Raw genomic sequence first — 26,131 nt, forward strand, 5'->3', positions numbered from 1 at the left:
TGAAACTCAGCACTTCAGAGATAAGGAGTTGATTCTGCATATACAGGTTTGCAAAGGAACAATGGGATTGAGATATTTTTCTCAATTCTTTCAATATGTTTATTGTATAACATTTTTACTGTGAAGAAGAGGGATGTTATCTCTGAAGGCACAAATTCACACTTTTGAGAACTCCAAAAGCAAGCAGTAGGTAATACAATACCTTCAAGATTTTAAAAAAAAAACTGTCCAAAATAGTCTTGCAGAAACATCTGGAAGAGCATGACACTGTGAATGGATTCATGGAATTCGTTTACCCAAAAAATTAAACATTGCATGAATATACCAAGCTGCATAATTAAAAACTAATTCTAATTTCATTATGAATAACATTTGGACTATACTGTATCTTAAACAAAAAGCTATCTTTTCTTCAAAAAGCACCTTATTTTTAAAATCCGATTTACATTAAAAAGAACTTATTTAAATCAAAAAATCTGATTTAAATCAAAGAATCTGATATTTTATACTTTTTTAACTTGCTTTTTATCCACCCTGCCTTTGAGGCAAAGACTTGACTATATATGCCCAAAAAAGAAAAGCTGCATCTTCCCACTTAGCTCTGCTTCATCTGCTGCTGCAGCACCCAAATCAGTTGAGGAAGAAGCATTAAGTCTTACCCAGGAAAAAGGAGACGCCTACAATAGATTCATAGAGGTGGGTCCATCTACTTTTGGAGCCAGCCATATTTTTCTGGAGGTCTAGTTAAAATAGTGCTGACATCAGTGGAGACTGTGAGTCAAGAGATTGTTTTCAGAATCTGTGTCCAACTTCTGAGGTCCTTTCCTGAAGGCTGGTTGTACTCCTTTTAAGAAATAAGCTCCAGTTAACTTGCCCTAAACCCCCACCATGGGGACAGACTTACCAATGAGCCAAGATATAACTGATCCACCAGGATAGAAGCCACCCTTTGGGAGTAGGCTTTATCAGAATCTGATATGGTACTGACTGTCCAGCAACCTCCAGTGCTATTAATTCACCTTCTGACACCAGAGCTGACCATATTACCTTCCTTTCCTGCTAAAAGCAAAAGTTTTTATAAATCCCTCCAATTTGAATCCTACAAGGCCATGGTGACATGCCCCACACCACCTCTCCTTTAATTGTTAATTGCCTAATTCAGTGAGGCATGCAAAGGAACTGGCATCAAATAAATTCTTTGAAGTGTATTTGCTAAAATACATTAAAAACATCAAACCCAAAGTATAAAACCACCGTTTAGAACTGCTAACAACCTTAACTAAATGAAGTACTAAAAAGTGTTCAATTTCCTCCTTGAAAGTGAGGGGGCCAGGTGCACCACCCGGGGGAAGCTGTTCCATAATTGTGGGGCCTTCTCTTGAATGTCCATTAAAACAAGGAACCCCCTCATCTCCTCAGCAGGAGGGAGGGTATACCTCTCTCACACACAACTGTCTGACAGCCTCCTGTGCCTTGAGGGAAATTTTTCTCTCCTAAATCTCTGATACAACAGCTCTGACTGAGCAACTTTTTATTGTCAGAACAAAAATTTTAGTGACAAGCGGAGAATGTTTAAGAGTTCATATTTCTCTTTCAGTTTTCCCACATATTTTCCCAAGAAGATGTCAAACTACCGGTAGTCTTTAGCTGCTCTTCCAGGACACTTGTCTATAGTATCTCTGAAAGAAAATGAAAATAACCTGTTGTCTATCTCTCATGAAGTATAAGAAAGAAATAACACTAGAGGCTTGTAAAGTTGAAACCAGAAATTGAAATATTAGATTTCCAGGAATAAGTTTAAGTTTAAAAAGCTAAACTAGCAAAGGATCAAGGAGAAAAAAATATAGGCACAAAGGAAGCTGGTTTTAGAGAGGTTACCATGTACAAGATTTTGTTTTGTAACTTTTTTTAGTTGATACAAATTACAGACAGGACACTATCTTTGGGCCTACCTGATGATACTGTCACTTTGACACTAGACAAAATAAATCTATTCCTTCAATACAGTTGTTACACAGTTCTGCTTGGCTATCTAGCCCTTTTTCTAAAAAATCTTACTTTTTACCCTTAGGGAAGTACTACATACACACCATTCTTGAGACAGTGATACTATGACAAACTCTCCCTTGGAGTCTCTCTCCCACATGGTGCTTATCGTAGAAGGATGGCCGCTATCCTTGAGGAACCTCCAATTCTCTCTCAGAAGCTTCACTGCTTCACCTCAGAGGAAAAAATAACCAAGCCACCAGTGAAATTAATCAGTGTTACTGTGTTATGTTTAACTCCAGGAACTCTGGTTCAGATTTCTTTACTGAACTCGGCCCTTCCTGGCACTTAATTCAGAGAAGCACTGAACTGGCCCTCCACTTCCAGAGAACAGAGCTCCCCAGAGTTACCATTCATTCCAGTTCTCACAGCAGAACTCTCCCCCACCCCCCAAAAAACTCCCTGTCCTCAAATTGTATAATGCTGTGCAGCTCTCACAGCCAATCCTGTAGAGTTCAAAATTAACCCTTCAGGCTCTGAACATTCCATTGACTGTATAAGCCTAAGTGCTTGTATATGTTACATCCACCAAACAAACTTATTTGATTGATAGAACAGTCGGGTGGGTCTGTCTCTATGATCTTGGGCAGGAATATACGAGACAAGATGGTCCTTCAAATACACCAGTCCCAAGCCATCCAGGGCTTTACAGGCCAAAACTACCTTCAGTGGGGCTCAGGATTAGATCAGTAGCCTACAGATCTGCTGTGGTATTGGGGTCAAATGCTTCTGGTAGCTGGCCGAGACCAGCAGTGTTTTGACCTAGCTTCAGTCTCTGAACGATTTTCAAGTGCAGTCCCAAGTGCAGTGCAGTAGTCCAGTCTAGATGTAACCAAGCTCTGGATCACTATAGCCAGATCTGATTGACCCAGGAACAGATGCAGCTGGCACAACAGTTGAAGCTGGACAAAAGAACTCTGAGCAGCCACAATGACTGGTTTTCTAAGGTGACTGCTCTGTAAGTAGCACTCCTAAGCTGCAAACTTGGCTGTTCAAGTGAAGTATAACACTGTCCAAGACAGAGCCAATCTCAACTCCCACATCTGCCTTCTACTAATCCAGGGAACCTCTTTATTGTTAAGATTAAGTTTCACTTTGCGTATCCTCATTTAGTCCACCACTGAATCTAAGCACTGATTCAGAATATCAGCAGCATCCTGGGAATTAAGTTTGGAAGAAAGATATAGATGGGTATCAGTTGTGGAGAAAAGGTTTGTAACACTTATCAGCAAAACTCAAGATACGCACAATGACCATTCCTTGTGAGTTTGAGAAACACATTTTATTACGACATGCCTCTGAAGATGCCAGCCATAGATGCAAGCAAAACATCAGGAGCAAAAACTACCAGACCATGGCCACATAGCCCAGAAAACCCACAACAGCCAGTTGATTCTGGCTGTGAAAGCCTTGGGAAATACTTATTCAGCAATTATTTATGCTGCAATAAATCTTGATAGTCTTCACGATTCCATAAAACTCCTTCATCTTTGTAAGGAAGGAAGCAGTGATGTAGGTATAGATTTTTTATGGGGCGGGTTCGGTGACTGAGGGCTTTCCGGCTGTTCCATTCCATGCATTGTTTCAAGCAGGCCGGACATGTAATGGGAGGGGTTTGAACCCGAGAACCCCCCCCCTTGCCTATGTCCCTGGAAGGAAGCAATTGTTAACACCTGCTGAAATGCATTCTGTCATGGAGTTGTGATCTCTTTCAATGAATTAATCAACGTTACAAACTTCATGTTAAAGAAAATTATGTCAGAAGCAACCAAACCTATGTTGTGATGGTTAGGACAACCAATATCCTGCTTCAGGCGACACAACTGCATGACCTAATACTAAATCTGGAAGGAATTCCTCACCTAGCTTCCCAACACAGTACCCTGTTTCCCTGAAAATAAGACAGTGTCTTATATTAATTCTTGCTCCCAAAGATGCGCTGTGTCTTATTTTCAGGGGGTGTCTTATTTTTCCGCTCCACAGCTGCATGCTCTGGTCGACGGGCATGCTTCCAAACAAAAACTTTGCTACGTCTTACTTTCGGGGGATGCTTTATATTTAGCACTTCAGCAAAACCTCTACTACGTCTTATTTTCAGGGAAACAGAATATTTGCCAATCTTCTCATGCTCTCCTTAAAAATCTGACTGTTTTTCTGATATTCCACCTATGCACAGCATGTTGTAAAATGGTCAGTATTCTGGAATGTACTACAAATCAGATTCAGACAGAGCCGATGATTGATAAATTACGGTAGTCCTTGCCAGAAGTTAGAGACTGTGGGGCACAGTACAGAAGGTTTACCATTATGAATGTGCCCCAAGTTGTTGCTTGAATGCTTTAGCATGCTGTGGGTTTTTTGGACAAATGTCCATGAACCCGCTTTAACTGGAAAACAAGAGCTCTTCAAAAGTTATAGAGCATTCCCAGGCATATTACTCTAGACTGACTTCAAAGAGCATTATACCCTAGAAAGTGTGTGAAGGAGTACAGCCTTAATCTGCAAACAGATAATCTAAGGTACGTAAGAGAATTAAACCCTAAAGGACTGCAGGCTCATCCTCTCTTAGGAGTCTGAGACTTAGTATAATTGGGAGGGGGGGGGGTGAGAAACAAAATTACTCAAACGTTCCGTTCTTTCAAATTATAGCTCTTTAAGCAACAGGGGGGTGTAAAGTTTGTGGAACAGCATATTCAGCGATGACCCATATTATATTTATGAAACCTCACAAATGTGGTTCTCTGACTAATCTTGGCCTTCCTTGACTGTATTTTCATACACTGATACTAATTCTTGCTGCGTTCATGTGCTTTCTCAGCTGCTAGCATGCTAAAAATATATTTTGCCTTTTTTGTTTTACTGAAGAGGGTGAAGTGTGACTGCCTTTTATATTATCCGGATTCTAAAACTGAGTGGATTTTTCCCCCTTGCATTAGAATCGCAGTCCAAGTTCTTTGATGCAACCTTTTTTCTGAGAGTGCAGTTACAGTTAGGAATATTTACTTCTTGATTTAAAAATGTATAATACTGCCTTGTCTTGGTAACTAAAAGCACGTTATTTACAAACAAACCTAGATGAATAAGGAGGAAGAATCTTGGTAACTAAAAGCACGTTATTTACAAACAAACCTAGATGAATAAGGAGGAAGAATAAGGACTAATAAAAGGAAACACTTCTTCACGCAACGTGTGATTGGTGTTTGGAATGTGCTGGCACAGGAGGTGGTGAGGGCCACTAACCTGGATAGCTTTAAAAGGGGCTTGGACAGATTTGTGGAGGAGAAGTCAATCTATGGTTACCAATCTTGATCCTCTTGATCTGAGATTGCAAATGCCTTAGCAGACCAGGTGCTCGAGAGCAGCAGCAGGCCATTGCTTTCACATCCTGCATGTGAGTTCCCAAAGGTATCTGGTGGGCTACTGCGAGTAGCAGAGTGCTGGACTAGATGGACTCTGGTCTGATCCAGCAGGCTCTTTCTTATGTTCTTATGTTCTAGATCACAAATTGAAAGACAGCCAATTATATACTTCTCCAGTACAAGCTGTCATACTGAAATAATTTTTAAAAAAAACTGTCACCAAGGGTCCTTACAGACCAGGGCCTACTGAAAGCTGTTTTACGCTTACGGGGTTTATGAAATGAAGGACCAGAAGGTGCTAAACACACCTCAGTCAGAAGCACATTCCACAAATTTTGGGGACAGTGGCAGCCCATTCTGGAGCCTTTTGGGGTGTCCCTTTCCTAAGAGAGATGACTTCAAGGAGGTTCATCAGATGATCTTACTTGATAAGTACAGTCTCATAGAGAGACAGGTGCTCCTTTACATATAAAGGTCCCAGGTCATGGATGCCATATAGTCAATACAACACTTTAAACTGAGCATAGAAACACAGCGGCAGCCATGCAAATATTCCTGGACTAGTACAGTATTCTGGCAGCAACAAGTCTTTGCAAAAGTTGGACTGCTCTATTCTGAATAGCCACAGACTGTGAGCTGTCTTGCCAACTCAACAAAGAGTGTCTTGCAGTAATTAGTATCAAGGTTACAGAAGCATAGCCCAAGGCTGGCTCAGTCGGCTGAAAGGGGAACAAAAGTCACTGGGTGATCTGCTGTCCTGTCAATAAGCTTGATCCAGCAATACTCTCAAACATGCTACAGAATCTGCCAATTGTAGAGTGGTCCCATCCAGGGTTGGTTAAACAGCACCCTTCAGATTATCAGCCTTCCCAACTAGCATTGAGTTCATCTTATCTAGATTCCTTTTAAGAATGTTTCCTCTTAATAATTTGACTTTGGCATCCAAGCAGCGGCTCAGAGTGGAAACAGCTTTCGCTAGTTGCTTAGTTAGTGAATTGTTGAGGTGCATCCCTTCAACATGTGTTTTAATTTACTTATTTACATTATTAATAATCCACCTTTCTCTCTGAGACTCAAGGAAGATTACACAGAATAGCCAATACAATCAATAGAGTGGGACATCCAACAGACTGTGGGATTTGACTTGTAGAAATATGAAAACCAAGCAGAGAAGATTTATATCCCCCCCCCCTTCTCTCCTACAGGAGACTCAAAGGGGCTTACAAACTCCTTTCCCTCCTCACAACAAACACCATGTGAGATAGGTGGGGCTGAGGGATGGTTAGGGCTGGGGGGAGGGTGGCAAGCGGGCTAGCGGTGGAGGAGGGTGGACTTTTAGGGGGTGGAGGGGAAGGGGTCTGTCAGGGCGGGAGAGCCTTGCAGTGCATTTGAAGGTGGGGGGGAAGGTCTCTGCCAGGCTCCATGCAGAACCAGCAGGCCCTTGGGGAGGGGGAGGCAAGGGCGTGGTTTGCCAGGCCCTTCCAAGGACCCAGCAATGGCCAACGGGGGTGCAGGTTGCATAAGGCTTCGGTTCTTGTGAGTCCTGCACTGTAACTGGCTAAAGGTTCTTCATTGGTTCATTCAAACCCTTAGCCAATTATGATGCTTGGTTTTGGAGTTATCGAACTGTGGATTTGTGCCTGCAGATATAACATTCCTCTTCTTCAAAGTAAAAATGTCATACAATAAACATACAGAATTGAGAAAAATATCTTAACCCCATTGTTCCTTTGCAAATCTATGTATGCAGAATCAACTCCTTATCTCTGAAGTGCTAAGTTTCAAGAAGTTCTATAAATAGAAGATTGTTTGGAGTGGAATAAATCTGGACAAGGAGCTAAGTGTGAGGAGGGTGGGGCAAGCAGTAACTATGAAAGTGAAATCGTTTGAGCAGAATACTCCACAAGTCTTGGGATTTTTGTGTGTATGGTCTGAGGTTTATCATATTAGTCTCTCCCTGTAGAAGAAACCTATAATAGCAGCAGGCTGTAAAAGTGATCCAGTTTTGGAATATTTAAATGGAGTTCCGTCACCTAAGAGTAAGACAGGCATGCATGCAAAATGCAATCACTGCAATAAAGAAATGTCAGGCCTGGTGGCCCAAATGAAACTGTATTGTGGACAATATAACTAAATCAATATTTTTAAATAACTGTAAAACTATTTTGAACAGTTATTATTATTATAAAAACAAAGCCTTCAATCTGGTTGTCAATATTGAGATTACATCAGCAAGAATGAGTCAGTAGTTCTGACTAGTGATTTAAATCATGATTTAAATCAATTTGCTTCAAATTAAATCTACCCTGCTATGAGGGAAGAGGACTTTCACACTCAAAAACAAGGCACTGAAGTTTCTGAATCAAAGTTCTGCACAGGTGGAAAGTCCACCAGCGGGATGCACAAAGACCACTATCTTCCACATGGTAGTAATAGCTTTTTGAACCTTGACTACAGTTTTTCCCTCCTAGTCAGCCAAATCCTCTCATTCATCAGGCAGACTTGAGAACATACATCTGCAAATGCTTGTTTTCTGTTCTATGCGCACCTCCTTGGGAGCAAGTTCTATTGCTCAGTGGGATTAATTTCAGACTAGAGGTACACAGAATGGGGCTGAATGTCTATCAAAAACCTAAGAAGCAGGAAAGCAAAGGAAGACCCTCATTTTTTTAAAAAAAGGGAGGAAGAAGAGGAAGGAGGAGTAGTTTGGATTTATACCCCCCTTTCTTTTCCATAAGGAGTCTCAAAGCGGCTTACGAACTCCTTTTCTTTCTTCTCCCCACAACAGACACCTTGTGAAGTAGGTGGGGCAGAGTGTTCTGAACAAACTGCAACAAGCCCCAGGTCACCCAGCAGGAATGTGCAGGCATGGGGAAACAAATCTGGCTGACCATATAAGAGTCTGCCGCTCATGTGGAAGAGTGGCGAATCCAACCCGGTTCTCCAGATTACAGTCCACCTGCTCTTAACCACTCCACCATGTCGGCTCTCAGAAATTATCATAATAAATCTTACATAATTACAGTCAGCTTGTCTGTGCTGAATGTCAGCCTCAAAGAAGCTAAGAACTCTGATTTTTTTAAAAAAAATCTGATATTGTCATCAGCACGCTGAAATACAGTACCACTTGGATAACTATGAGTGAAAAAATATATTGGAAGAACTTTAAATATAGCTTTGACCAATGCTACTGTTGTAAAAGCAGACCTACATTAGACCCCTACAAGGGTTACAAAGAAGGTTCTTAGCTTTAGTTTGATCAGAGCAGAAGACCTAATTTAGGAACAATCCTCTCCTAAATGGCATACAAGAGTTCAAAGGGGGTGAGAACACTTTACTTGACAACTTTCCAAAGTACAGCCAAGCAACTCCTTCCTCAGCTCCCGCCCAAATCACACTGATATCCTATTATGGATGCAACAGCTGGCACTGCTTGAGCAGATGAACACGTTACAAAGCAGCACAAAAAGAAGCATTCTGTCCCCTCCGTTTCCCAACTGCAACATGTACGTTGGCATCTGTAATTACCACTCATAGGTATATGAGCTCCATTCACCAGTGAGCGACATGTGAATGCCCTTCTACAGGTGAGAGCCCTGCTGAGGGGTATTGGTTTGAAGCCCTCCTGGTTATCTTTCAGGCGTCAGATGGAGTTCTATTTATTCAAGCCTTTGGTGGTCAATTTGCCCCTTTCCTCGGGTCTTTTTACGGAGGGGGTCTCCTCTTTCCCGCCACTTTTTGTAGCTGACTGGCGCTGTCATCTTAAAAGCTGTTTTTAAAGGCTGCTGCCACAGGGTTGGATCCTGAATAATTCTATTCATCCAATAGCGGAATGTTCTTTGCACTGCTAATGGAAAAGAGTCATAGGATCCAAAGCATGTCATTCTATTGATGGTAAAGTGCAAATAATATAATCAGACATCGTGGATGCCCACTGGGCTAAAAAGGCAGCATACTTTTTCTTAGCCAAATTAAAATAAATATAGGAACCGCTGGCAGCTGAAAGAATAACAATTTTCTCGCCAACATGAGCTTTTTTCATATCAGAGCTCACTTCACCAGATGCATGGCATGTCCATCCAAAGCGTGTTATGTCTACGCATTTGACAAAATAACTCATGAAAGCTTATGCTGGAATAAATGCTGTTAGTCTACTTGAATTCATGTGTAATGTTGCTACAACAGACAAACGCTGCTACCCCTCTGATTTATCGGAATGAATCAAGGGAACCAGCTCTCATCTGCAAACCGTGAACAAAGAAGATAGATTTTACTATATGTATAGTTTATTTAAAACATCATATTCCCAAATATTTTGCTCCGGTTGTACATCCAGAATATTTCTGGTTTACTTACTTGTTCCCTACCGACCGAGTTGCTTGAGACACCTTCTCTCCCCGTAATGACCATGTTTTAATTCACAGTGGAAAAAACCATCCCCAAAGTATCAGCAGCCATTTTCAGCAATGTGAAAAAGATGCTGAACATATGGAACATCAGTGATGCTGAACATACGGAGCTGCCAGTGACCAGCAGAAAAGTCCACAGGAAAAAGCCCACCATCATAAATGCCCACATGGAAAAAATGCTCACACGGAAAAATATGCACTGTTCACAAATTCAAGATTTGATATGTTCGGCCGAGGATATATTCATGAACAGACATACTTTTGCAATGTCTTGCATCTCTTTGGCAGTGCACAGCTAATGTTGCCATACAAGCCTACTGTAAGGCGGGGGAGGGGGGGAGCCATTTTCCAAAAATGTGCCCTACCAAGTGTCTCTCTTTTTGTTTCTGTCATGATCCTAGGCCCAGATGAAGACAGCTATAATGAGGTACTCCTGTACCTCTTTTCTTCACATATTAAGAGTGCAGCTTGTAGAGATCCTCAATTTCCTATAAAGATATGGAATTATCATACTGCAGCCCTGGAACAGTCGGCCCAAACTACAAACGGTTATGAGGAATTTCACAATGCTCTTAAGAGCCCAAGCCAGAAGGCAACAGCCAGATCCCTTTCTGAAGCCAGCATAGCCCTGCACTGGTGTGGGTGCCACCCTGCTGCCACAAGGGTCAAATGCACTGGCACAGGGGCAACTTACCTGGGCAGCTGCACACCTTTGTAGTGCCCTACACAAAAGCCGCCACTTGTCCCTAGGCCCACCAGCGGAAAAAGCTGCACCGGTGTGGCCGGGGGCATTCCGAGGGTGGGCCAGGGGTTGGAGCTGATTTTAGTCGGCTTTCTCTGTCCAACCCCTGAGTGTCAGGGTTAAAAATTCATTTTTGTGACCTATTTCCCTAATCCCCTATAGGGGATTCCCAGAGGGGGTTTTCTTTTGGGGGCTTCCTGCGCCAGATTGGGCTATTAATTCCCTAGTCCACTGCAGTCATCCCAGCATATAACGTTTCTATTTGATAAACTGCAGAGGGACCTGGCTTGCCACAAACACTAGCTAATGCACAGGCAGGTCGCCTCGAGGTAAAAAAGAGGAAATACAAGATACTGTGTGACAGAGTTGCTACTTCCATGTAGCAATATCAGCAGGTGGAAGATAAGCTTAATTGCTTAAGGAGACTAGCTAATTTGGAATAAAGAATTATATTTCTTCATGTGTGCAACGGTGATTGTGGCAATTTGCTGTCAAATTTTGGTGCACTTTCTGTTTGGCCTTTACTGATCTCATCATCCTATACGTTCCCTGAGTTATTGTTGTTATTAGGCCTCTTTAATACACTGTTGTTATTCTGCCTAGGTCCTCACACCTCATCTAGTCACCTGAAGGGTTTTCCCTGTGGGGACAAGAAGCAGTCTGGAGCAGCAAAGGTGCTCTGAGTCAGTTCATTTGTCTCTGCTCTGTCCTCTCTCATTATGGGTAAAAAATTTCAGTAGTAAATCACGGTTGTTTTAATTATTAGGTGTGGTTAGGTAAGGTGGTCCTTCATCATGGTCACTCGGTCTTTTGCTTATATTATGCTGTTTATATTATTCTTTTTAATTATATAATATTTGTATAAATGGGGGGGGGGGGCTTTTACCATGAGGGCATTTTTTTGTGTGGGCATTCATGATGGTGGGCTTTTTTCTGAGGGCATTTTTCATGGAACCGGAGCTGCCTTATACCACCTTTGACCATTTGTCTATAACAGTATTGTCTCCTATCCCCTACATTTTAACTGAAGATGTTGGGAATTGAATCCTACAACCTTCCATTTGAAATGCAGATTATTTAATAGTGAGCTACAGCCCCTCCCAAAGTTGTCTGAAGTTGCCTAGGCAATCCTTAATGGGTGCCAATATCTCATGAGATAGTCTCACAACATCTTGGAACGCTATTGTATATCCATTTTCTTCCCTTACCTTTGTTAACTTTAATTTTTTCCTGTAAACCTCAAAGCTCGCCCAGGCTTGTAGAAACATCTCCCCAGTCTGCATCTGGTTCCACTGTGCAGGTTTTTTGTTCTGCGTGCTGCGGACCAAGTTTGGAATCAGATGCAACAGTGAACAGAATTTCAGCAACAGCCATTTGTTGATTTTAAATCAAGGGCTGATAAGTAGAGATAGGGAAAAGTGAGTTTGCACAGAGAGTCACAGGGGGTGTAGGAAGGAGTCTACATAGCAGTACCAAAGTCATTTCAACATCATTCTGTGTTCTACAAACAAGCAAGAAAACAAACACACAAACAACAAAAACCCCTAACACTGAGGCACAAAAACTTATTTCCAAAATTCAGCAGTCAAAAATGATTCCTAAAAAAAAAAGGTAGATGTTTGTTTTTAGTGGGACTTCTTGGGACTTCGCGTAGGGTGAGCTTTTACAGCAAGATGGGGATTCTAACCTGGGTCTCCCAGACCCTACCCTGAAGTATTGCCAAAGGCTTTCACAGTCGGATTCAACTGGTTGTGGTGGGTTTTCCGGGCTGGGTGGCTGTGGTTTGTTAGATCTTGTTCCTAACATTTCGCCTGCATCTGTGGCTGGCATCTTCAGAGGTGTGACCACAGCCACACAGTCCGGAAAACCCACAACAACCTCCCTGAAGCTTTAACTACCACACCACACTGGCTTTCATAGAGTGGCTGCTGTTGAATAGGAAGGCTTATTCAATCATGCAAGTCAGGTAGTATCAAGTCACCCAGAGACTGCTGCCAGGGGCCTCCAGTTGCCAACTTTCAGGTGGGACATGGAGATATCCCAGAACTTCATTTTAACTCCAGGTGGCAGAGGTCTGTTCCCCTGGAGAAAATGGCTGATTTGGAGGGTGGACCCAGTGGGATTGTATTCAGCTGAATTCTCTCTCCTCTTCAAACCCTGCCTTCCTCAGACTTCACCAACAAAATCTCCAGGACCTGGCCAACCTGGAACTGGCAGTCCTAGTCTGGCCTGGTCCCAATGTGTCCTCTATCAAAGGACAAAATAACCCTGGAAAGGCTCTGACTCTCTCCCCTGCCTTTTCACTCACAGAATCTGAGCCTGGAATACTGTGGCTGCCTAGCAACAGCCACTGAGGGAATCTTTTGCTTAAAACTTCAAGGTGCTCATTATATAATTTTCAAGTGGTTCAACCCCCCTCCCCCATGAATTTTTAGATTTCACATTTTTCTGCAAACCTGGGCCCCTTTTCAGATTTGCAGAAAGGCCTGTTATTACCTGTTCACAGCTCCAGTCACTGTATTTAAGTATCCACAGATTTTGCCACAAACTTTGTTATTAGTATACAGATTACTTTTAAACCAAAGCAAACCCTAGAATGATTTGAGCTTAAAAGGCCTGAATTTCAAAAATGGATTAGATGCAACTTACTCAGTGAAACCCGAGAGATTCCAGAGTACATCTGTGTGACCGCATACGGCTTAATTTCCCTTAAAAGCCAAATAGTAAATGCTTAGCAGGCTTTGGATCCTCCCCCCCCCCCACCCCCCCTTACTGAACTGGAATTTCCCTGACATTCAAGCAACCACTTCCTAACAGTTTAAAACCAAGAGATACTGTGAAGGAAAAAAGTAGACAAGCAAAATGCCATCTTCAGCAACAAAGTTTACAGAAACCAAGAGAAGAACGTTACAGGAAGGACAGTCAATCAGCAAGGAGGAATCTGGAAACAGAACCACAAATTTACAGCTGGCAGACTCTGCCTTATCCTGGACCTAGAAGTTAACTTCCACTGGTGAAGCAAATGGTGTCCTCGGCATGAACTTTGTTCCTGCTTCTTACAAATACATACAAAACTACATGGTCTGCAGCCAAGATCTGCTACCCAAAGACTCCCTGGGAAAATGATGACCTACAACAAAGGCATTAACAGTCTCCCTTAACTACAGCAGCTCTAGCGGGTGCAGCTATAATTACAGCAGACCTACATAAATGCATTTGAACCAGCACCAGCCCTTTCCCTGCAAGCGGAGGATCTGCCACATTAGTAACTGCGTTGCTAGGGCAACTGCTTACTTTCCATATCAACTGCAAACTTGTTGCTATGGAGACACGTATACAAGAAAAATTCCTCTCTATAGCCAAGGACCAGATGGTAGGGAAGCCAGGAGAGTCATGGGCTAAAGGAATTGTACTGAACGGGACACACGGCAGGGCACTGCACATCTATGCGCTAGAAAAAGAGGATGAAAGCTGAGCAATTGGATATGTAGGTCGACAGCAAGGAGAGAAAATAAAAGGGAAAGCTCCCATTCAACGATTAAAGTTGCTATACATACTAGTACCCTATGCTAACTTTGTCACTACACCAAGTCGTTCCGTACACTGAGACATAAATTTATCACAAGAAACTACACGCGGCATCTATTTTTGAAAAATAGATCACGAAAATGTAAGCATACTTGTTCCTGGAAAGATAGGAACAGCAGTCTATTAAAAGACCCTCTCACCTCTACCACAGCAGGTAAAGACATGGCTACCTGGAAGAGTTTGTAAATTATGGACTCTGTTTGCCGAGTCAGTATATGGTGTACAAAATAGAACACACAAATCTTTGAATCTACAGAAGAAAGCTTGCACGAGTTAATATAAGCTGGAGTGGGAGGAGAACTCCCAATACACTGATTCTGTCTCATACTGAATGGACAAGACATCAGTGCTTGCTTGTGGGGAACACTGCACTTCAAATCACTAGCTTTGCTTCTTTGAAATATTCAGTGAAAGGGATGGAATGAAATAAAAGTAGAAAGATATGAACACTGCAAAACAGGAAAATCCATAATATACATCAGTAGACTCTGTTGAATTATACGGGACTGAAATAGTGGATTTACAACCAGGGTGCTATTTGTTTTCAAATTTAGAACAGTGTGGTTTAAACATTCTGGCTAGAGTCTACATACTACTTTCACAAATACGCCTTTAAAATGATGGGAGGAAGAAAGATTCTATTCTTAAGATCAAGCCACAAGTGAACAAAAGAAAAAAAAAGCAAATCAGCTGAACAATAAAAAATCACAACATCTATGTCCCTGGAAGTCTTTACAGGTTTTCCTAAAAAGCTGCAATATCTGCCTTCAAGTAACTCTAATCATTACAACTTCCTGTGTACAGACACATAAAATGTACTAAGTGTGTTCATACTGCATCAAATGCAATGCTTGGAATGTTCCCCTTGTGACCCAGCCACACTGCAACTGCACAGAAGCAATGCATATGCTATGCTATCTATGCAGGTTTCTGGTTGCTGCATATGCATCAGCTGGGGAACAGGCCAAGCGTCTACATCTCCTGAAACACGGGGAAGCCCTTTTTAGTGATTTCCAGATGACAGCATCATGTTTCTCACAACATTCCTCCACTGCCAATTCTGAAGAGTGGATGCCACCACAGAGAAGGCTGTGTTACACACTGCCACCGATCTAGCCTCCCATGGGATAGCAAGCAGAGCCACCCCCTTTACAACATAAAAAGAAGCAGGGCTCATAAAAAGAGTGGCATACACTGGAGTATGCAAACCCCAACCAAAAAATTAGCGCATCCTTTTAAACAGAAGGGAGAGAATTGCTCCAACTATGAATGGTGCTGAAGTACTGCACAAAGCTGGCTTCTGAAATAATTGAGCTTATGAATTTCCAGTTCTGATGGGCTGGAGAGGATCTGGATTTGGGGACCAACTTTAACTTTCATAACCAAGCACAAACATTCACCTCTAGTATCCCCAGCAACTGGTATCTTTTCTACCCTCCATTTCTGTGTTTATAGCATTTTGGATTTTCTTTACCACCCCTGCCAGACTAGGAAAACTGAGGCTATGTTACAAGTCACAAAAAAACCGCACAGACTTTATCAAAAAATAAAGTGTGATGCTTTAGATCAAGAGATTGGGACTACACACGTAATAGAACCATCAGCAATTGCTGAATTCATTCTTAGGTATATGGATTCCATAGCTAGACAATTACGTTAAATTATGACAGCGTGTTAAACAGAGCTACTCTTTTCACACATCATGGAAGCTCTCCTACTTACTCAAATTGTTATAAGCAGTTAAGCAAACAGGCCAGACAAACAAATATGTTATTTGGGTGCTGTGTGGTTTCCGGGCTGTATGGCCGTGTTCTAGCAGCATTCTCTCCTGACATTTCGCCTGCATCTGTGGCTGGCATCTTCAGAGGATCTGAAGATCCTCTGAAGATGCCAGCCACAGATGCAGGCGAAATGTCAGGAGAGAATGCTGCTAGAACACAGCCATACAGCCCGGAAACCACACAGCACCCAAGTGATTCCGGCCGTGAAAGCCTTCGACAAAATATGTTATTTGCAAACAACTGAATTCCTTTGCATTTTTATGCTAGAGTTCTACACAATTAATGCCCCAGCCACATTTTAGCCACAGTACCTTCACAAGAGATGTTTCAGCAACAATATCCTGTCCATACAGTTGTTCACACGTGCAGGACATCTGGGAAGCTTGTGCTACTGATATCTCTCCTAGGTAGGAATCTGTCACAGATATCCACTGAAATTACACATATTTAGACTATATGGGAAAGATATCATACTTGCCACAAAATATTCTGGACAGAAAGATCTTCCAAATACCATCACTACCTCGGAAAAAAGTCATGCCAAAGAAATACCAGAATTTTTTTTTAAATGTGAAAAAAGGCCCACGGCTTCTCCTAACTATTACATCCGTTGGCTTCCGGGATGGTTAGGATGAAGAGGATGCTTCAAAGCCACACAGACAGCTCTGATGCCCACAAAAGAGTATACGTGTGTCTGGGGGACAAGAGTGAACTTCAGAAGAAAAGCTTTCCTTTTACATATTGTTATAAATTTTGCAAGAATGGCCACAAGGAAAAAAAAGAAGTGAAGATTCAACATCAATTAACAAACACCCACAATTCTCAGAGCTGGCAGAATTTTCAAGCGCTATTTTGCATCCATTGAAGACCCTCTGAAGATTTCAAAATATGTCATTTGCTAAACTCTTGTGCCGCGCATTCCCCTTTTATTTATTTAGAGTGAATTAAAAATTACAACTTCAAGCTCAGCTCCTTGCAGAAAATGAAGTTCAAACTGCGAAGGTAAACTGCAGGCTAAGTGGAAAAGTTCAACTTGAAGCCCAAAACATCTTTGGTTCTGTGTTTATGATTTTACCTGCTACACAACTCTGTGACATATTCCAAGTCCTACACTCACCCTTTACTTGCTGGTGTACCTGCAGAACAAATTACCCCTTAATGGAGTAGTGGAACCACAACACCAGAGAATCTGAGACTACTCAAGTCATTTTTCAGGGGGAATGGTCTCTACAGCTTTTACCACACTTAACATCTGCAGTATTCCACAAAAGGAGTCCCTGACTCAACATCCCTTTGGCTGTTCTGGTCCTAACACTTCTATCTCTCTGTCCCTCTTTGATACTACCGACTTCTCCAACACACTCTTCAGTTGGGCTTTTAACACATTCCTGTTTTCTGGCTGCCTCACCAGAACCCCAAAATCTATTAACATCCAATCCCTCTGTGCACCTTATCTTACCCTCCAGGACAGGGGCCATGGCTCAGTGGCAGAGCACACGGTTGAACGTGTAAGACCCCCAGGGTCTTCAGTTAAGAGAGCTTAGTCAATAAGTATTAGGGAAAAGTTAGGAATCCTCTAACCTCTGCAAGAGTCTACCGTCTACCGTGCAGCTGTGGACAAGACTACATAGGCACCACCAAACGCAGCGCACAGACACGAATCAAAGAACATGAAAGGCACTGCAGACTAATTCAGCCGGAAAAATCAGCAATAGCAGAACACGTGATAAACCAAGCTGGGAACAGAATATTATTTGAAAACACAGAAATTCTGGACCACTCTGACAACCACTATGTCTAACTACACATGGACAATTTCAACAAAAAGGAAGAAATCATGAAAATGAACAAAATTTGGCTACCAGTGCTGAAAAACACTAGAATCAAGACAGTGACTAATGAATACCACCCAGACAAAGGATGTCTCTAGGCAGTAAGCAGTAAAAAGGATCAAAAGGCCAGGCTACTACAATGCAGATGCCCTCACTAATTGATTATGCTAACTTCATGGTTACTCACATGCTAAATGGGTAGATCCCACCCAACACATGCAAATCAGCTTGCTAATTGCATCCTTTATACTTGTTAACAGGCAAATGGTTTTTTCTCCCACCCGGGACATTCCACAGGTATATATACCCCACTTGCTTTACTACCATCAGATCCTCTGAAGATGCCAGCCACAGATGCCGGTGAAACATCAGGAGAAAATGCTACTAGAACACGGCCATACAGCCCGGAAACCACACAATACCCCAGTGATTCCAGCTGTGAAAGCCTTCAGCAAAACATTATTAGGGAAAACTTTACTCTGCCTGAATCACCACAAGTCAGACAACACTTGAGAAAGGTGGACAAATGGTCTGACCAAGGACCAACATAAGAAAGCTCCATGTGTGTTCCACATAAGGTGATGCAACCATATCTCACTCAAGTGTGTCAACAACAACAAAAAAAGGTCAACCAATTCAGGCTTGTTAGGTTTACAGGTTTTACATGAAAGTCAGCATCTCTTTTTAAAAAGTCCCTGTCAATCTTTATCTGGTCCTTTTAGCATCCACCCCATAAGTAAACCCACTTCATACAGAGAACCCAGTGTAAATAAACAACTTATAGATACCTGCGTTAAGGTATAGTGTGCTTTCTGTTTGAAAGGTAAACAAAAAAATGAGAAAGATGGAGTGTTCTATTTAATGTTGCAAGCATGGTTCAGTTTTCTTGGCTCTTGGCTCAGTTTTCAATGTTTTGGATACAAGAGTAGGCCTCAAACATCAGGCATCTTGGAACTGATTTACAAGTGTGTCTTAGAGGATGTGTCCATTCCGAACATGACCCAAGTAATCACAGATGCAGGTCTGTTTTCTTTGTAATGAACAGAGATACATACTTGGGGATAAAATGTTCTGTTTCCATTTAAGGGACTTTTACCTTGCCAAAAACAAATCTGTTCCAACAGTGGCGAGATTAATAAAAAGTCACACTACAAAGGAAACCAAACTCCACTACGAACATCTACCTCTGGAGAAGGGGTTAAACTGAACTATAAGCATAATTTCTTGCTCAACACTGACCTACAATTTGGCTTTTTTTTTGCATTACACACCTTAATATCCAGAAATGGTATCTAAAGTATATAGTGCACTCAGTGAAAATTACTCCAGCTACTTTGCCCAGCAGCATGCATACAATTCAACGTAGGAACTGCAAAGAACTTAAATTTGGCACTTACTACTGAGCAAGAACAGAATACACAGACCTATAATTTTTATCGAATTCTTCATGACTCAGAGTCGAAACTGATTTGTGAAACTCAAAGGTGTTCTTCCTTCCAATTCTTGTCTTACTCAAGATCTATAACACCACAGAAAATACTAATGGAGGGTACACCCACAACTTACCCATTCAGATAAGATTAGGACACAGATCTGCCTAACAGCATAACATGCAAAAAAAAAATCACAGTGTGTAATGGAATGATATCAGTAAAAAGCACAGTGCAATGTCATACTACATATATCAACATTTTTCCCCAAAAACAAAACTTTAGAAACTGATCTCAATCAGATTTTTTTTAAAGTCTACAGAAAGTTTTGTTTTACACAGATCTTAAATTAGGCTGCTATCTGTAAAAAAAACTGTAACACTACACAGCTTATCTCTCAAAACCAAAATTCACAATCCAGGGCCAGCTATTTTGAACAATGGACAATTTTCCTAAGTAAAGATTAAACCATGGGTTAAATATCTGCATTTCAAAGTTACACGCTGTGCTGTGAGTCTTGTTTGAAATGAATGGAAAGGCAATTTTGCCAGTGGAGAGGGGGACAACCTTCAACGACATACCTCTCCAGAGCCTCACATTGCATCCAAAGCTGTTCCTTGGAAATGACCCTACATGGAGCTGCCTCATACCGGACCAGACCGTATGTTCATCAAGGTCAGTATAGTCTACTCAGAATGGCAGTGAATCTTCAGGGTCTCAGGCGGAGATCTTGACATCATCTACTACCTGATCCTAGTAACTGAGGAAGTCAGTGATGGGACCTGAAAGCTGGTGCTCTACCACAGAGCCACAGGCAAGCTCATTTCAGAGGGAACTGATGGGCAGAAGTGGAAGAGAGGAGGCAGAACATTTTGCTCCTCTCACTGAGCTCTCCTCCTGCTACTTTGGCTGGAAGGCCACAGATATTATGCAATAGGTCTTATACTACAAGCTAAATCCAAGTCCCTAAAACATTTTCTAAGTGACTTGTAAGGACCCATTCTGGACAATATAAGCACAGAGTCTTATGGCAAAGAAGGGAAAGTACTGTGCAAGTCAGACTCTGGCATTGCATATGAATTGTTCTACATGGATTTATGTGCATATTTAACTTTGAATTACTATTATAATGCAGTATGACACAAGACATAGCTGTCAATTAAAATGCTATGTACTGTGTATCATTTTCTAAAAGTAAAAATACCATATAATTATGAAATAACATAACCAATTGGAACCAACTGAGGTGGAAAATATGCAACGTATGAAAATGTAAGATTACTGCAGTTATGTTTCCTTCTTTTCAACAAGCATGAAACATTAGGTCGAGGGCTATGTAGAAATATCTTATGGGGGAAGTGGAATAGGATCGGATGGCACTAAACGTAAAGAATGGGGTCATTACCGACCCAAAGGGTGATGTCACATCACAACATTTACTAGGCAGACAGTGTTTATGGGGTGGTTTGCACAACTGTGTGAGATACTTTTCAGTAGTCTATTCTGAGGATGAAGTCAGGATTCTTGGAGGTTTGAGAGCTACCGCTGACTTGTCCTCCTGGCTGCTTAAACTGGCGGGGGGAGGGGGGTGGTCCTAGGGGGAGGGGGGGCGGTCCTAGCACAATGGGTTCAGGTAATAATAAATGCATCCCTGAAACAAGAGTTGATCACCCTTACCTTGAAGTAGGCAGTAGTGCATCCACTCCTTAAAAGAAATATGCTGGACCCAGGAGAATTGAATGACTATCATCTGGTCTCAAATGTACAATTTTTGATCAAAGTGACTTGAGACTGAACAAATGGCAGCTAGGTAACTTCAGGGATCCATAAATGAAGCAGATTGTTTCGATCCATTCCAACTTTATTTCAGGACTGGCTATGGGACTCAAATGGCCATGGCTACCCTGGTAGATTACTTGTGCCGAGACACAGACAGGGTAATGCAACCCTATTGGTCCTTTTGGATTTCATGGCAGCTTTTGATGCCCCCTAAAAGAGTAATTCAAAGCATGGTAGTGCTGTTGGACTTGAATCTCCTGTTAGATAAACAGATGGCAGCAATGGCCAGATGTGCTTTTCACCAGCTCTAGCCCTTCCTGGTCTGAAAAGTTCTTGCCACTGTGATGAATGACCTGTTAACAGCTAAATTAGATTACTGCAATGTACTCTACATGGTGCTTCTCTGGAAGACTGTATCCAAAATCAAGAACTCAAAATCCAAGAACTACAAGGACCCTTTTCCCAAAAACTTTGTCAACTCTTTGAAAGCTTTTTTCATCATTTCACGCAGAAGTGTAGTGTAGTATTTCTTTTTTTTTAAGATTTATTATTTTTAATGAAGTGTAGTGTAGTATTTCTTACCCATTTTGCCTGCCACACAGTGTCCTTAAAATCCTAACATTTACCAAGTTGGTTAGAAGTGAAGCATCAAGCAAGTTTATGTGGGCCTGCCAGTATAATTACAGCATACTCTGGCAACATTCTACTATTATAACACCGGAAAATATCTATCATCACAACAATGATTGCCTTAATTTGGACCACTGTTCTTAGATATGCCACAGACAATCTATTTGAAGATCTGGCCCAATTTCAGGGAAAAAAAATCAGAGTTAAAATGGCTGAACTATAGAAGTTTAAAAAATTCCCTGATGGTCAAGTTTGTGACCTACTTTTTGTGCACTAGCAACATGCCTTCAATTTCCTTTTTTTGTGGCTTAGATTCCATCATACATTCCAGAGGCCTTGTCCTCTCTGGCTTGGTGAAAATCCATTCTGAGTTCATAAAACTGTGATACTGAAATTTTCCATTTAAGTTAGTCAATGAAGCAGGGGCAAGTTATAAGCACACATGCTTTTGGAAAACTAACTCTGTAAAATGCCTTCCTTCACTAAAAGTCGTAGCTGCCTGACCAGCAGAATGCAGAAAAGGCAGAAGAGACAAATACAGATAAAGTGAGAGAAAAGATTTTCCAGCAGATTTGTTTAGATGGGGACAGTTTTACTTTCTGGTATGCTTTTTCACGAATATGAAAATGGCCCAATAGCATGACATCACACTGATAGAATACTTTTAAAAAACATTAACAATGTGTGGAAAACATCAACAACAAAGTTGACAAACTGTAGAATTTTTAATGGGTTTGGGAAGTTTTTTAGCTACTGCTTGGAGCAAAGATGAGTTTGCTGCTGTTGTTGCATTTGGAAAAGAAGAAGAGTTTGATTTATTCCCTGCTTTTCTCTCTTGTAAAAAATTACAAAGTAGCTTACAATCACTTTCACTTCCTCTCCCCACAGTGGACACCTTGTGAGGCAGGTGGGGCTGAGAGAGTTTTGTGAGAACTGTGACTACCCAAAGGTCACCCAGCAGGCTTCATGTGTGAGAGTGGGGAATCAAACCTAGTTCTCCAGATTAGAATCAATTGCTCTTATCCACTACATCACTCTGGCTCTCTTGTGTGCAAAAGCAAGAAAAAATTATTTTTCCATCTCTTCTGCACAGCACATAACTAATGTATCTCAATTAACATGGGACAGATTTGTTAATAACCTGCCATATTAACTTTGAAACCATATGAACAATACAAGACCAGTGGTTCATAAAGCACAGCTATGCTTTGTATCCAGCTACTGTTTTTTTACTAACCTATATTAAAGTCTTATCTTGCTTTAAAGCCATACTGACTGAATAACTAGCCAATAGGAAACAATTATTGGCAACAAGGTAATTACTGATAAGAAAAATTCCTAGGCATAATTAAACCATGTGCTAAATAAAAAGAAAACAATTATTTACACTTAAATCCAAATAAAAATAATTTTATAAAAGACTGGAAGTTGAACTCATTACTATATCCTGGGGTGGACCTTGCTTCCAAGATCAGTTTAGTTTTTAACAGAACTCTGATATCAACCAACCTAGAACCAGACACATATTAGTGGATCATTGGGCAAAGCTGGACACAAGAGACAATACATTCCTTTTTGCAATAAACACACAGGTTGCTTCTAAAGGATCTGTTCAGCTCAGGAATTAGCCAAGGTCAGCCACTGAATCCATAACAGGCATTTGTTTCTTTGCAATTTTTAAGGAACAGCAAGTTGACTCAGCACTTTCAAGAACAGAGAGTTCCATTTGAAAGCTGAGAAATACTCAAGATTCACATAGTGCCATCCAGAGAACACTTCCCTGGGCATCCCAAGTGAGTAGACCTGCTTACGACTGCATATATATATATACATGTAACTTGCCCATGGATCAGGAAAAAGACAGAAGCATATGTCTAGCACATTGTTCACCCTTCCACTTTCTGTAAGAAAAACAGACTTGCAGATTCTGTGCATATTAGTACTTCAAAGCAAGCACCATTGACTGAAACGGGACTTCCCCCCAAGGTACTAAGCACAACTTTGCAGTTCTAGCAGTTGTACCCAAACACCTCTAAAACGTAATTGTGAGCCTCACAACCAAGAAATCTGCTACCGATGGCCACATAACTTTGTTGAAGCTTACTAGGATTTCACAAGAGATCAGTAGTCTGTGACTTGCCTTTATTCTTCGCACAGCATTCAAGAATAGCGAAACTAGCAGTCAAGTAAAGCAACGTAAAGTAAAAAAAAAACCCAGGGCTGCAAAGGTGGTGGCGAGTGAGTTGTCACAAAGGAAATATCAGAGAACAATGTTGGCAAAACTCAGGGTCAAAGCGCATTTGGCACAGAGTGGGGATTAGAGCTAACGGAGAGCGGCAGGGGCTGAAGATAAAAAGATCTTGGCAATAACAGCTATTATAATGAAGTGTCTACTGTTTCAGATTACTGTGTATAATATCATATGTGCAATTTTATTTCTTAGTCTTCCAATATAATTGTAATATTTGTAATATTACTAATAATCGTAACATTTACTTGGATTCTTTTTTCCCCCATTCTGTTCTCATTATATTTTTCATGAAAATACATCTTTTTTAAAAAGAGAGAAGGGGTCTTGTACCCTTCGGTATTTTGCTGACGAGAACACACTTTTGCACAGAACTGCCTCAGCGGAGCTAGGAGAAGAGGAGGCCTGGGAGCAGAGGCACACCTGGGCAAGACAAACAGAAGCAAAAGAAAGATGTATGCAGGTATTTGGGGAAGGGGGAGGCTAAGTAATTTCTCTTCTCCTCACACTCTGAGGCAAACCAGAGATAATGGCTCAGACACTGTACAGCTTGATATCACATGCTTCTTTATAACTCAGGTGACACTTTCCCTTAGTCTCTTCACTATCCATTTTCTCCCTCCACATACTGAGTACAGGGTCCGTACTATAGAAATACGTAGTTGGAAACTGGCTATGTGTCAAATTGAATGACATGGCACATCCATTTGAAAGAACAGATGTGAAAATAATTATAATTTAGAAACAAAAACATACAACACCAAGTGAAAGAAATCTAAAGTATAATAAAACCAAGTGGCTTGATGCCTGTGCAGCTCAAAAGATGAAGAACAAGTATTTCTACAATAAAGGTGTGCCAGTTCTTTGCTCTTGTTTAACCACCCCATTCTTCAGTGTGACACACTGTTCTGGAAGATTCCCCAATCCTCAGCAAGGGCTTCTAGGAGGCATCTTTAAGGCTACTAAGCAAAGGTGAACCCAATCAAAACTGCTTTCATGAGCTACATTTACAGAACCTTTGGACCCACAACCTGATATTTCCCCAGGACCACAGCCTGCCTATAGGGAACCAAATTAATAGAAGGTGGGGGGCAACCATCCAAGCAGTCCAGTCTATACACAGTGCAATTATATGAATCCTGTATACTTGGAAACACGCCACAATAGTCACCCAAAGCGACAGTTTCACACGCACACGCAAAAACAAAAATGCACACGCACAAGAAACCTTTCTTGTACTTGGGCACGTGATTTCAATGCTATCAATAGTGACCCGTCTAATACCAGTACCATCTTTCTAAATTAACTAAAATTGGAAAAATGGGGAGAAGTGAGACGAATGCACAGCTTTGGCTGTTCAAAATGAAAAACAAAACAAAAACACAAGTTGAAATGGATCATGCAGGCAAGGAGAATACTATTGTTCCAACCTCACCTGACTTCTGTCTTTGTCCACCTTCTTAAAACACTTATTCAACGACAGATTATGCCTCACGGAGTTTTTCCATCCAGTGGGGGCGTTTGCAAAATAAGGGAAGTGTTCCAAAATCCAATTATATATATCCTTCACAGGCAGTCGTTTGGTTGGAGAGTCCTCGATGGCCATAAATATGAGGCAGCTAAAAGAGTACGGTGGTTTGCAGTTGGGGTTCTGCTTGGCATCGTAGGGCATGTCCGCGTGAGCAGGAGATGGAGGGGTATCATCATCGAGATCCTGCACGGGGCTAACGCTTCTTAACACCGAGTCCCCAAAACTTTTCAGCAAGTTCTTACTCTCATGTAACCAGTTCAAGTTAGTTAGTTCTTCATCCTCCATGGGTCCTTTTTCTGATCGGAGAGCAGGCAAAGAGATATCCAAGTCCTCATCATCATGAAGTGTCTTGGATAAATCACTATCCCGGAAACACTGGCTCAGTCCGCTGGAAACGCTAATCCCCGAGCCCTCCGGCTTCTTACTGGGAGGCATAACTGGACCCATTTAGATGAAGGCTCCTGGTGAAATGATCCAAGACATTGAAGGGAAGGGATAGAAACAGAAGTATTAGTTGATAATGCTGGAGTTAGCATCAGTTCTCCCTGCACCCCCCAAGTCTGCAATCTAGCCTTTTCTGAAGTTTTTAAAAAGCCACATGGCACACACATGAAGGTCTGTTAAGTAAAAGGATATACAGGCTGGGAAAACAACTGGATTTTAATCCTTGGAATGACACAAAAGGACAATCCTGGGATGCTTTGTTTTGTTGGCCATGTACAATACTTCATCCAAAGAGGAACATATATCCTAGAA

At 41.5% G+C, this 26,131-nt stretch overlaps 1 protein-coding gene and 1 long non-coding RNA gene across 4 annotated transcripts in view; one reads left to right on the forward strand and one right to left on the reverse strand.

Moving 5' to 3' along the window:
- Positions 1 to 26,131, reverse strand: part of FOXN3 (forkhead box N3) — a 166,295-nt gene that overhangs the window by 135,907 nt on the left and 4,257 nt on the right. For all 3 annotated transcript variants that reach the window (XM_048485180.1, XM_048485179.1, XM_048485178.1), the window contains exon 2: positions 25,280 to 25,836. In XM_048485180.1, the coding sequence (XP_048341137.1) occupies positions 25,280 to 25,822 (543 nt within the window). In that variant the 5' untranslated portion in view covers positions 25,823 to 25,836. The remainder of the gene's footprint in view (positions 1 to 25,279; positions 25,837 to 26,131) is intronic.
- The window catches only part of LOC125426633, a 63,420-nt gene that overhangs the window by 20,130 nt on the left and 17,159 nt on the right, over positions 1 to 26,131 (forward strand). The window contains exons 2-3 of the long non-coding RNA XR_007243552.1: positions 23,279 to 23,389; positions 24,160 to 24,307. This is a non-coding gene — a long non-coding RNA (uncharacterized LOC125426633). The remainder of the gene's footprint in view (positions 1 to 23,278; positions 23,390 to 24,159; positions 24,308 to 26,131) is intronic.

Source organism: Sphaerodactylus townsendi, linkage group LG02 (genome assembly GCF_021028975.2).
Source record: "Sphaerodactylus townsendi isolate TG3544 linkage group LG02, MPM_Stown_v2.3, whole genome shotgun sequence".
NCBI lineage: Eukaryota > Metazoa > Chordata > Lepidosauria > Squamata > Sphaerodactylidae > Sphaerodactylus > Sphaerodactylus townsendi.